This window comes from Lepisma saccharinum, chromosome 9, assembly GCF_977018435.1.
Source record: "Lepisma saccharinum chromosome 9, izLepSacc3.1, whole genome shotgun sequence".
Taxonomy (NCBI): domain Eukaryota; kingdom Metazoa; phylum Arthropoda; class Insecta; order Zygentoma; family Lepismatidae; genus Lepisma; species Lepisma saccharinum.
Window position 1 is genome coordinate 6,356,574 of NC_139237.1, and position 12,840 is coordinate 6,369,413.

A 12,840-nucleotide genomic window follows, 5' to 3' on the forward strand; every position below is an offset into this window, starting at 1 on the left:
ATCACCTATTGATTTGAAATCATCTGAATTTCTTTCCCAAAATGCAGGGCTGTGTAATCCATCAGTAAAATTTTCACATGTAGATTGATTGAACAAGATTACTTTACCATACTTTTCTGACACTTTCAGCTAATTGCAACAATGGAGATGACTGGTGATACAATGAGATGATGAAGAGACAATCACAAATCCTCATGGATGGCATAAAATAATTCCTGCATAGGATTATCGTGGCTACAAATCCATGCTCCAGAATGTCTTTAGTCTGCAAGATGCAGTCCAGGGTGTACTATATGGAAGAGAGGTCAGCATTTGGGTGTCCTTAAAAAGGGTCACACCTTATGTGCAGATTTTGACATATCCACACTCCTACTAAGAATAAAGAAAGATTAAAATAACTTGCTTTTACGAGTTATGGTCCACCCAGCAATTTTTACTGTAATTGTCCTCACCTCATGGCTTTTCTTGCTCCGATTAGGTGCTTCCACTGAAGAGAGGTAGCTAATGAGAAGATTCTCCGACTCATGGGTCATATCTCGAAAGTCCTGGAAGTTATCCAATTTATTTATACATGAGCAGCACACAAACTTTGGCAGTAAATCATCCATAGTAACCTGCAAAAATAAAGTCATTAGTACTGATGAAGAAGAAGATAATTGTATTACAATGACCTTCATACAGCATCAAATGTAAATTTTCTGGTGAAACATCAACTGAATATTATCATCATTGTACTTCTGTTGTCTTCCTTTGTGCTCAATAGAAATAACTGCAATTATATGCTGTTTGGTCTAATTCTGCATTCTGTACATTTGTATGCATGAGTACAATGTCACCTTGATGCTATATCTATGTTACTATTGTGCCTCTTTAGCTTAATCCTGAAAATAAGGATGATGTGAAAAAACTTATAAATCTCGCACTGTGGCTGTGCGGTACACGGCATCATGTTTTGGGCTCCGGTTCGCAGGTTTGAGTCTCCTGGGAAAAGCAAAACAACTTTTCTCCTGAGATTTTGAGCTGTGTATGGGACCGGTGGCCACTCACCATCGTGGAGGAAATTGGAGAGCTACAAAGGAGTAGTAGAATCCGGTCAAGGAAACCTACAATAACAACTTGAGGTTTGTCCTGTCACCTCGTAACTGGTGGGATTAAGGCCAGCAGTCAGTAAGTACACCCTGGCCCTCACGGGCTGTTGCGTCACAGGTTATTATGATACGATGAAGTGGCACTGCCAAAGAAACACTCATGTCCTGAAGGACATTTTATAGATACTCGAGTTAATGAAAAATTAACCAGTTGACATACATAAAAACAAATGACATCCACATTTAGCTCATTCAATTCCACGTTAATCTATGGCAATCACATTTTTTTCAAGTATGCCTTTGATTTTTTTATTGTCGTGAGAACAAAAAAGTGCCGGGTTTTGGGAGTTCTGCAAATGACTGTTCTTTCTGTAATTCCATAAATAAAAAATTGGTGGGCCGATCCTGATGAAATTTAAATAAGTTCCAGGCAGAAAGGTTTAAAATATAATTCTGAAATTTCAAATCTTTAAAACTGGTATAAAAACCAATTCTTATCGATTTTATGAAACAACTTTTTCTTAGTATAGGCTAGACTTACAAATACAATATTGGTGTGCTCTGAAGCTCTTTGCATCTGTTTTAAAATCCATTATCATTGTAAATGCACATTGTGAAACCGATTTTATACAGATTTTTATTCAACGGAATAAAGATGTACATGGAACATGGCAACACAGCACACAGTGATAACAATTGAACCATGTTTTTTTTTTTTTTTTTGTCAATTACTGGTATTAAATTCTGACAATTAAGAATTGTGTACAAAACCTTACTACCTGCACCATATTTACAATTCATCACAATCGAACCACCCGTTTTTTATTTATAGAATTTCAAACAGAGCGGTGGTTTGCTAAACTCCAGAAAACCGGCACTTTCTTTAGAAGGCATACTTGAAAAAAATTAGGTTGCCATATATTTACACAAAATTAAATAAGCTAAATTATGATGTGTCTCGCTTTTATGTAGGTCTACTGGTTAATTTTTAATTAGAGTCCAATTAAATCCATCATTTTTAATCCAATATTATACATCTGCACACTGCTACTTGTGATGTCTGAAAAACCAGTAGTTGCAAATATCTGTTGCAGTATGCAAAACCAATGGAATTTTCGACAGAATCAGTTATTTTAATGTGACAAGCCTAAACATGGCCCACTTAACCTAGCAACAAAAGCATTTAGGGAGGTTATTTTAATTCTACAAGCCTCAAACTAACTGCCTAATCTATCAACAAATGCAGAGACATTAAAACCCCTTCGCAACCTATGAACTCAATCAGTCCACATCCATGCATCCTTAAATGAATAGCTACATGTAAACAAATATTCATGTAGGAGTAAACAAAACAATAAGCTGCAAGTAATCATCAAGACAATGAAATACCTACATATATAAAAAAAAAAGTTGGGGTATATATTTACAATACCGGAAGTATCTCCGATTTGTTTGAAATTTGGTATACTTACTAATTTTGGCCTCCTAATCACGAATGTGTAGTTAAAATTTGGCACTCACGTTCATAAATTGCAAGAAAACAGCTTCAATTCTCGCAATCATTCTCCGGTTAGAAGTATGGGAACCATATTTGTTGATATGGACAATTGACGTTGGCAATCAGTTACCGTGTCTACAGCGTTGCCACAGTGTTGATTTCATACTTGGAGAGCACGGATTGTGTTAGAATGGCTGAAGGGAGCAGTAAAAAAGTTGTGAATGTTGGACACATCGTTAGGTGCAGTGTGGAGGAGGATGGCCGTGGGGTAATTAAGAAACTTAGGGATTTTGGTGTTTTGCCCAAAACGATCCCACAGAGAAATGCATCGAGGATGAAAACGACGGAAGTGGAAGTGACAATCACCACGTAGAAGAGGATGTGAAATGCGAACTGATTTCACTAAAGGTAAGTTTAGCAACAGTGCATGGATCGTAAAATTGCAGGATACGAAAATGGCATCTTCGATGAGCAACGTTGGCCGTGAAAGTACTATGAAAATAAGATTTCTTATCGGTTCCTTGTCGCAATTACCGGAAAACCATTGATGGATAGCCCCCACTGACCATTCCAGTAAGGTTAGGCAAACATAGTTAAAATTTGAGGTCGTAAGCAAACATAGTTAAAATTTGAGGTCGTAAGACCATGCAAGGTGCACACACCATTGACAGATAACCCCAAGAATCATTCACAGTAAGGTTAGGTTAGGCAAGCATAGTTAAAATTTGGGGTCGTAGCAATATCAGGGGTGTATATATCGTTTCTTAAGTATTTGAAATAGAAAATTTTCTGGTAAATAATGAGCAATTGTGCCAATCGTGGACCACTCAATTTTGCTTTATTTGAAATTTCTACACGTGAGCGCCAAATTTTTAACTGCAGATTCGTGATTAGGAGGCCAAAATTAGTGAGTATGCCGAATTTCAAACAAATTGGAGAAACTTCCAGTATTGTAAATTCGCTCCAAAGTTGGACCATGTTAAACATTCGGAACTTGAACCCATGTGTGTGTCATGATGATTATCAAAATTATACAATAACAAGTTGGGACAATTGACAAATTGTGACACTAACCACTCAGAAAAAGTATATTTTCTACGCATCTAGTGAACTTAGTCTGTTACATTGTCTTTTTGTAGCAAAAGTTGCAATATTTTGTCAAAATTTAGAGAGAACAACTGTGTTGTACAGTCACAGACACCTCTTGTCTGCTGTGTGTAGATTTATTTTACAAAACATACATCTTCTCTTGTAAGATACACACACATACACATTTTGCGCTGCTTCTTTGGTTAGGTTTCATGTTTCACTTAAAATAACCAGTTTGAAATGTCCATTAATGTGTAGGTGAGATAGTTATTTAACTGCTTTCTACAATAATAACACTCATCTTTATTTTTTCCATGTTATGCTTGGTGATTTGTGTTAGTGATATAATTTACAAAACATTGACAATATGCAAGATATAATTGCATAAAATTAACATGAAAAGTTGGTGAAAATAACCATATCTCCAAATTTCACCACCTGGTGACAGATGTCACGCCCAATTTATCGGAGCAAATTGGCAATATAGAGAAAGTCTCCAATTTTGTTAATTTTCGGTTTACTAACTAATTTTGGCTTCGTAATCACGAATCTGTAGTAAAAAACGGGGGGTCACGTCTGGAAATTTGAAAAAAAAAAAGATTGATTTTATATGCGTATATGCGATTGATGTATATGCGTAGTTTTACGAACAAAATGTTATAACTATGCTTGCTGAACCTAACCTAACCTTCCGTGAATGGTTTGTGGGCCAATGATCACTTTCAGTAACAAATTCCTAGTTTTGTAGCACGTAACCGATGAACAATGTTTCACAGAACACGCAATTTTTCTGACATCAGCAGTGGAATATATGTGTAGTTTTACGAACGAAATATTATAACTATGCTTGCCTAGCCTAACTAAACCTAACCTAACCTTACCTGAAATGGTTATCCGTGAATGATTTGTGGGCCAATGATCACTTTCAATAAACAATTCCTAGTTTTGTAGCACGTAACCCACGAACAATGTTTCATCACTATGGAACATGCCATTTTTTCCTGAAATCAACGGTGAAGCACTGTTGCCAAACTTACCTGTAATTGAAGCCCGCATTCCTCTCCCGCCTAACCTCAATTACTTTACATGACCAATGCTCTGAACAGTGTGGCAACGTTGTAGACAGTGCAATGAATTTTGAACGTCATTTGTTCTTACATGAAAGATGGTGCCTGTGTTTCTTTATGGAGAATTATCACGATAAATAACAACGTTATTTTACAACTTCTACATGTAAATGTACAATTTTAACATGCGACCTCCAAATCGTAACTCCAGATATGTCACCAGGAGTGCATAAGAATTGAGTATAATAAGTATGAAGTTAATTACAGACTTTCTCTATATCGTTAATTCTTACCAATTTATCTTTCATGGTATATTATTCACTTGGTAAAAGTTCGGTATATCAGACACATTTTTTCATTTTTACACAAGAAACTACTTACGGAAATGAGTTTCTCCAAGCATTCGTCGAGGTATTTTCTTTCATCGTGGAATATATTTGACCGGGAAATCATATAAGGAAAGGAAAAAGAGAAATAAGAAGAGATAGCAAATATTTTTCAAGAGAAATTACTCACCGACGCACAATTGCCATTGCTTTCGATACGTGAACTGAATGCTGCGTACGTTTGATGATGTAAGCTCCTGTCAGTGTTTCCAACCACTTTTTTGTTTCACTACGCTAACCCAACCTTATCGGAAATGGTTTGTGGGGCTATCCATCAGCTACCCGTGCATAATGTACAATTTCCACCGGCGACAAACACGATAGTAGGTATTTTTCGGTGAAGAAGGTTGGAAACACTGTATACCCACATCATGAGTCAAAATGTGCACGCCATAATGTGTGTTACGGAAGCGAAGAAAGGAATTTAAAAAATCACTCTGTATGTCAAAAATTGGGTAAGAATTTACAATATAGAGATATTGTGTAATTAGTTTACTAGTTGCTATACTCACTTGGGGGTAACATGTAAGAGCAATTCTCTTTGGTTCACAGCATTGGTCGTGGAAGAATGGCGGAGAGGAATGAAAAGATTGTTAATGTGCTGTGACAGTCAGATTTACCGTCGTCATTATTATTATTATTATTCTAACCATTAGCCGTAAAAAATGTGTTTAATCAAGGTGTTGAGTGTCTTTATTTGTATGTATATACAAGGGTCGTTCAAGGTTGACTGGGATTTTCGTACGTAAAAAATCAATCAATAGTCGGATCATGATGAAACGTGCGGGTGACGTAATGTATTCCTTCGCGAGTAACTGGCACCCGGCATGACGTATTTCGCGCATGCGCAGCAGTTGCAGCGAACATGACGGCAAGCAGTGTGTCTGTGGCTGTGGAGCAGCGTTGTGTAATCAAATTTCTCGTGAAGGAGAAAGTGAAACCAGCTGAGATTTTCAGACGATTGCAAGCACAGTATGGTGAACAAACGATGTCGCGGACAAGAGTGTACGAATGGTGTGAGCAGTTTCGCGAAGGACGGGAGCTGGTGACAAATGAAGCGCATGGACACATTCGCCCGACTGCAGTCACACCAGTGAATATCGCACCTGTTGAGCAAATGATTCTTGAGAACCGGCGAGTAACAGTGCGGGATATTGCTGCCGAGGTGAATATCAGTGTCGGGAGTGTTGAGACAATCATTCACGACTATTTACGCTTCCGCAAAATCTGTGCAAGGTGGGTTCCCCGCCAGCTGACATTCGATCAGAAGTGGACACGCAGGACAGTCTGTGAACAGCTTCTGAATCGGTTTTTCGAGCAGAAGGTGATGAATTGTTGCAATCCATCATCACGTGTGATGAAACATGGTTGCACAATTCAACCCCAGAGACCAAAAGACGCAGCATGGAGTGGCGGCATAAAGGTTCCCCACCCCCCAAGAAAAGCAAAACGCAGCCGTCCGCTGGAAATATCATGGCAAGTGTCTTCTGGGACATGAAGGGCTTTATCCATGTGGATTTTCTGGACAAAGGGAGCACGATTAATGCCCAGTATTACTCCACATTGTTGAGTGGTGCTGTACAAAAGTCCATTCGCAAGAAAAGACCTGGGATGTTGTCTGGAAATGTCATTCTTCTCCATGACAATGCCCGGCCTCACACGGTCAATGTGACAACAACAACTCTGGCCGACATGCGCTGGGAAGTTCTGCCCCATCCCCCCTACAGTTTGGATTTAGCCCCCAGTGATTATCATTTGTTTGCACCCCTTAAAGTCCATCTGGGAGGGAAGAAATTCACGACAGACGAATCACTGCGGAGCGATGTCCTCCAGTGGCTACGACAACAACTAATTTCTTTCTACGCCAAAGGAATTCGGGAGCTGCCAGAACGATGGCAATGGTGCCTCGGCGCGCACGGAGAATACTTTGAAAAACTGACATAGTTTGGTGTTTCTTCTGCTACCTATTTACTCTGCAGAAATAAAAGTCCCGATCAACCTTGAACGACCCTTGTATATTTGATATGCCAAGCCGACGGGAGAAAGAAAGGAAGTCGCGAGTCTGACGGGCGAGCACCTGAAAGGTCATGTTATGCGTATAAAGCTTAGGAAATTCGACCGTAACGACAACCATTTAAATATCTCGGGTTCCAGCGGTCAGATTTATGTGAAATTTTTACCAGCGCAGCAACATGTGTGCAAGGACGAATGTGTGGAGTTTCGTTGCGATCAAGCAAGAACTGCGGATGCCAGATCGAATTGGTTGTAATCGATCGGTTTATGGGCACTGATTGCAGTTGAGCTCTGGGCGCCAGCGAGGCTGTAGCTTAATCCGTAGGAACCAAACCTCAAGCACGACCCTGTCCAGCCTAGGAAACACTGGAGCAAAGTGGAATGACCTCTCCGGAAGCATCCCTTCAACGACCACCGAGTGTCCTTTTCGAAATCCGGATAAAACAAAGGACATGCTTTTTCGACACACAGTTTTACCGCGATTCTTGTAGCGAGAGCACCTCCGTGCTACCTCTCCGTATACTGTGGACTCTGTTTTGTTTCGCGAACATCAGTGTGTGATAGGCAGTAAGTCGATACGAGTGCGCTTACCTCAATCGCTGGAGGAAGTCGAAACGAGACTGTGTTTCCGTGATAATCCTACGCCGTTTATAGTTTTGTGAAACAAGGAACATCAAAAATTATGGCGGGCTAACGAAATTGAGAAGAGGAGAGGGCATTACCCTCGATTCGCCCGATGCCAGGAGACACCACGACCCATGCCAAGAAACGACGAGCTACGCCGCATAATGCCTACCAGCCGCCACACACACACACAGAGAGAGAGAGATGTCGAATGCTGCTCCGTTGACGTCCCGACGCTTGAGATCGTCCGACGGTGATGGAGAATACGCCGACGAGCCAAGAACGACCGCCCAGCACCCAGATGCGACGTCCGAATCGCGCCAGACCACGGAGATGTTCACCGATCCCGAGAGGAAGAGACGCCGAGGAACCAGATGCATGAACGCTCTTCACATCCTCGTCGCCACGATCAAGGAAGGATAGGAAAACCTTTCGTGTGCATACTAAGTGATTTCAATCGCCCATGAAGACACCAGGAGGCGCCGTGAAACCTGAGAGATGGTAATGTATTCATCAGTATGAATGTCAACACGTACCGGCTCGATTGATATTTAGAGAACGCCCTAGAAATTCGTCAACATATTGAAAACGCCCACACAACTCAAAACTTCATACCAAACTCCCGTTGCACTTATCATTTGTAATTTATTTGTCTCAGGTCAATTTTTCTTATTTCTTGTGATTTTTTAATGATCTTAAATTCGCTGTTGTTTGTGCTCCTTTTGTATTTGTTTAAAGTACGTACTATTAGAGTAAAGCGCCGCCCGCTTAATTGTTTAACCTATTTGAAGTTTGTTCATTTTTATGTGTCAGCGCTGTGTCGCTGCTAGCTACGTCAGGTCGCGTATGTGATTATTTGTTAAAGCATTTGCCTGATAATATGAATTGCTAGTCGCAGCGGTGTTGAAGTCCCGCCTGCTAGAGAGTATATGTTTGCGTCACTCAACGGAGGTTATTGTTATGTTTGGAACCACGTGAGGTCGAGTCTTTACGAAAATGTCCGCCCACGTGAGCGTAATTGCTGTTGAGACGCTTTTGTTTATGCTGCACAAATAATGTATTGTCACCGCACCAACCTATATTTTTTAAAGGTGAACTTAAGTAAGGGCTGGCTAGTGATTTGAGTAGCACTGGAGAAAAATTCACAAATGACCTGATTAGACAAAAGTTAATGTAAAATTAAATGCGAATGCAATAATTAGGGCTCGTCGTCAAAAACCTGTGCATTTTATGTATTATTTTTTGTTGATGTGCTCCAAAAAATTGATTCTGTGAGTGAATGTGTGAGCGAAAGAGGGGGAGATGTACCAAATTGATTTTGTTGGTTATGAATAGAATATACTTTTTATTTTTCATGTTAATTTTGGGCTATATCATTTCGTACGCATGTCGCTACCCGTGATTTTCAGGTGTGCAGCTAGCCGCTTCCCGGCTACAGGTAAAGAGATGGTAATGGAAAGAATATGTTTTGTTTGATATGGCTAATCGCTATGCACTGTTGGTCACCGGTCCCTATACACGAACTCAACCTGGACCGTTACGCTATTTCACTTGTCCGAGGGAGATTTTGCCGTCTCTATCTAGGTAGTGGTAGCATTTGTTTTTCCCGGGCAAGGAAGAGCGTTTCGCAGTGCTACAGTTATATAAGTGGAGTGTAGAAGAGGATGGTCATGGTTTGGTTAACAAATTGATGGAATTTGGTGTTCTGCCGAAGGAGGGTGCCCAAAAGGGCATGCTTTGAAATTGTACAGAAACCGTGCGTGTATTGATAACTACGCGTGGAAGTATTTGACCAACTGCAGGAATGCTGTACAATGGCACAAACGGGGATGAGGAAGAGGAAAATGAAGATATTGAACATGAGAACCCAGAAGGACAAGAGCATGTGGAATGCAGATTTTAGTTCGAGGTAAGTTTCACGAGTTACGTGCTACAAAAGTGTAGAACCATGGACGTATAGGTCACACACCATTGGCAAATAGCCCCACGCACCATTCACAGGAAGGTTAGGTTACGCAAACATAGTTAAAATTTGGGGTTGTAGAACCATGCATGCATAGGTCATGCACCATTGGCGAATAGCCCCACGCACCATTCACAGGAAGGTTAGGTTAGGCAAACATAATTAAAATTTGGGGTTGTAGAACCATCGGTGGCGAATAGCCCCACCCACCATTCACAGGAACGTTAGGTTAGGGTAAGGCAAACATAGTTAAAATTTGGGGTTGTAGAACCATGCATGCATAGGTCACCCACCATTGGCGAATAGCCCCATGCACCATTCACAGGAAGGTTAGGTTAGGCAAACATAATTAAAATTTGGGGTTGTAGAACCATCGGTGGCGAATAGCCCCACCCACCATTCACAGGAACGTTAGGTTAGGTAAGGCAAACATAGTTAAAATTTGGGGTTGTAGAACCATGCATGCATAGGTCACCCACCATTGGCGAATAGCCCCATGCACCATTCACAGGAAGGTTAGGTTAGGCAAACATAATTAAAATTTGGGGTTGTAGAACCATCGGTGGCGAATAGCCCCACCCACCATTCACAGGAAGGTTAGGTTAGGTAAGGCAAACATAGTTAAAATTTGGGGTTGTAGAACCATGCACGCATAGGTCATGCACCATTGGTGAATAGCCCCACACAGCATTCACAGTAAGGTTAAGTTAGTTGCAGTTGGGTTAGGCAAACATACTTAAACTTTGTGGTTGTAGTATATCAGGAATATGTTTATTTCATTGTGAAACGATAGATCTTGCGATAAATAATGAGCAATTCTACATTGTTGGTTGAGATCATGGACCCCCTTATTTTCCGATTTTCAGACGTGACCCTCAAATTTTAAGTTCAGATTCGTGGTTGTGAGGGCTAAATTAGTGAGTATGCGAAATATTAAGAAAATTAGAGAATATCTCTATATTGTAAATTCGCTAAAAATTGTCTTTGTTTTCGTGTAAAAAGCATAATGGCACCTTGAACTACGTTCCGCAATACACAATTGGCAAGTACGAACCATGCGAAACACAAAATATCAGATTTTAATGTGTCTCCGATATACCGAACTTTTACCATTCACTTTACACTCATAATGAATTAATGATATTCAAACTATTGTTTACTTGATACCTACTACAAAAAATGAAATGTTACTTACAATGAGCGACAAGTAGTTAAATATTTTCCTTGGAATGTCTCTCTGTTGCCCTTCTTCTTCGTATATTTCTATTTTCAAATGTGTCTTTGTCAAACATAGTCTGCATAACGTTTGGTAATCTTCACCAATTTTTTGTTGTTGTTTTGATAATTTAGGACTCATTTTTCACACCTGAAGTATTCACGCATTTGAAATACACTTATCTCGAAATAATACGACTGGGTTACTGCTGACCTTGTATTGGTGTATACATTAATTCATTATTTTCTTTGGGACCTAACATGGTATTCATATTGATAATATTTGACAGGGATTCATAAAATGTTGTAAAGTTCAACGTCAGTCAACGACTACAATCACAGATCATATCCCCTAGCTACAATCACAGATTACTACACAGACTATAAACCACAGATTATACCTCAACACGGTGAGGTGCAGGGAACCACACGGGACAACTAGGGGTGTGCGGGACCCCGAAAAGTCTCGGAGAAAAAATTCCCACGCCGATCCCGACTTTTCGGGATCCCGACCAGTCGTGAAATACCGAATGGTCATTTTTAAAAGTAGTTAATTCTCGACGTTTTCTGCATTGTAAGTGTTTAAAACTTACAGGAATTTGTTAATTTTTGTTCCAGAAATGCAAAAAGAATCACTTACGGTCAAAATGAGGTGTAGAATGCGAGATTTTCAGAGCTTCGGGAAATTTCGAATATGTCCCGTCCCGAAAGCGGGATTTAAAAAATTTCTCGTCCCGACCAAAAAAATGTTGTCCCGCACACTTCTAGGGACAACCCGAAGACGAGCATCAGCAACGGGCCAGTGGCGTGCCCAAGGGTGTTGGTGGGGTTTATAACACCCCCCTTTGGCCCAGTATTCCTAAAAATAGAACGTCAAATGTAGGAAAAGATGGAAAAATTAGGGATGACTACCAAAAATAGTGTACGTAACACCTCCCTTTCGAAAAACCTGGGCACGCCACTGGCAACGGAATAGGTATTCAAAGTTTTTCCGTGTTTTTGGAAAGAAATTTGTTTCAATAATCGAATGAATGTTCTGTCGTGTGTGTGTAAGTAAATGTATAAGAATAGAGCAGACTATATCTAGTCGCTGAAGTTTAACCTATGGTTTAACTCAGTAGCGAAGCGTGGTCTTAAGAGGAAGGAAAGCAATGCAGTACTCCGAAAAATGGGGGGGGGGGTATATAAATTATACAGCCCATTGCCCCAGTTTTTCTAGGAAAGAAAGGACATTTTAAATAATAATAATATATCCATGAACTCCTCTCTCAACGGCCATACTGCTAAGTTCAAAATATCTTGTCACTTTATTGATAATAAAATACTTGCTATTACTTACAGCTTCCCGTACGCAATTTGAAATATCCATGTTTGTTTTGGTAAATTCACAACACACCAAACAAAAGAGAACACTCACTTCAACCACTCGTTCTTCCCACACAAATGGAAAATATTCCGAAAAGCTCAGAAGCTAACAGAAAAGTGATGTCAACCTCGTTGTAAAAATTAATGTTCACGGGGGAGTAAAAGAACTGACTTGAAGCTTAAAATTAATTAAGCTTTCGAATAATAGGCCATTATAATAGGAAGAACATGCGCTGGTTCTTCTTTTTAATAATGTATTATATTAATAAAAATAATATTTCGAGTTGGATAGCATTTATGACTTAACGTTTTTGTTATTTGCAGCTCTCGGGAGAGAGTTTCATTGCTTTTTTTGTTTTACATACGTTTTATCGAAAAAAACATCAGTTCATTGTTTTTATGAAAACTTACGATAAATATAGTGTAAATTATTTGGTAGTTGTCAACACTGGCGTGCGTTGTAATTTGAGACAAGAGAAGTGTGAAGCGGCCAACAGCCAGCTGTTCTGTAGATTCCAGCGCTCCCAAGTGC

The 12,840-nt window shown here is 39.9% G+C and overlaps 1 protein-coding gene across 2 annotated transcripts in view; it reads right to left on the reverse strand.

Moving 5' to 3' along the window:
* The window catches only part of LOC145992591 (uncharacterized), a 63,768-nt gene extending 52,478 nt beyond the window's left edge, over nucleotides 1-11,290 (reverse strand). For both annotated transcript variants that reach the window (XM_083128947.1, XM_083128949.1), the window contains exons 1-2: nucleotides 10,924-11,290; nucleotides 453-614 (exon numbers count right to left, since the gene is read on the reverse strand). In XM_083128947.1, the coding sequence (XP_082985073.1) occupies nucleotides 453-614; nucleotides 10,924-11,085 (324 nt within the window). In that variant the 5' untranslated portion in view covers nucleotides 11,086-11,290. The remainder of the gene's footprint in view (nucleotides 1-452; nucleotides 615-10,923) is intronic.
* Nucleotides 11,291-12,840: the final 1,550 nt, after the last annotated feature.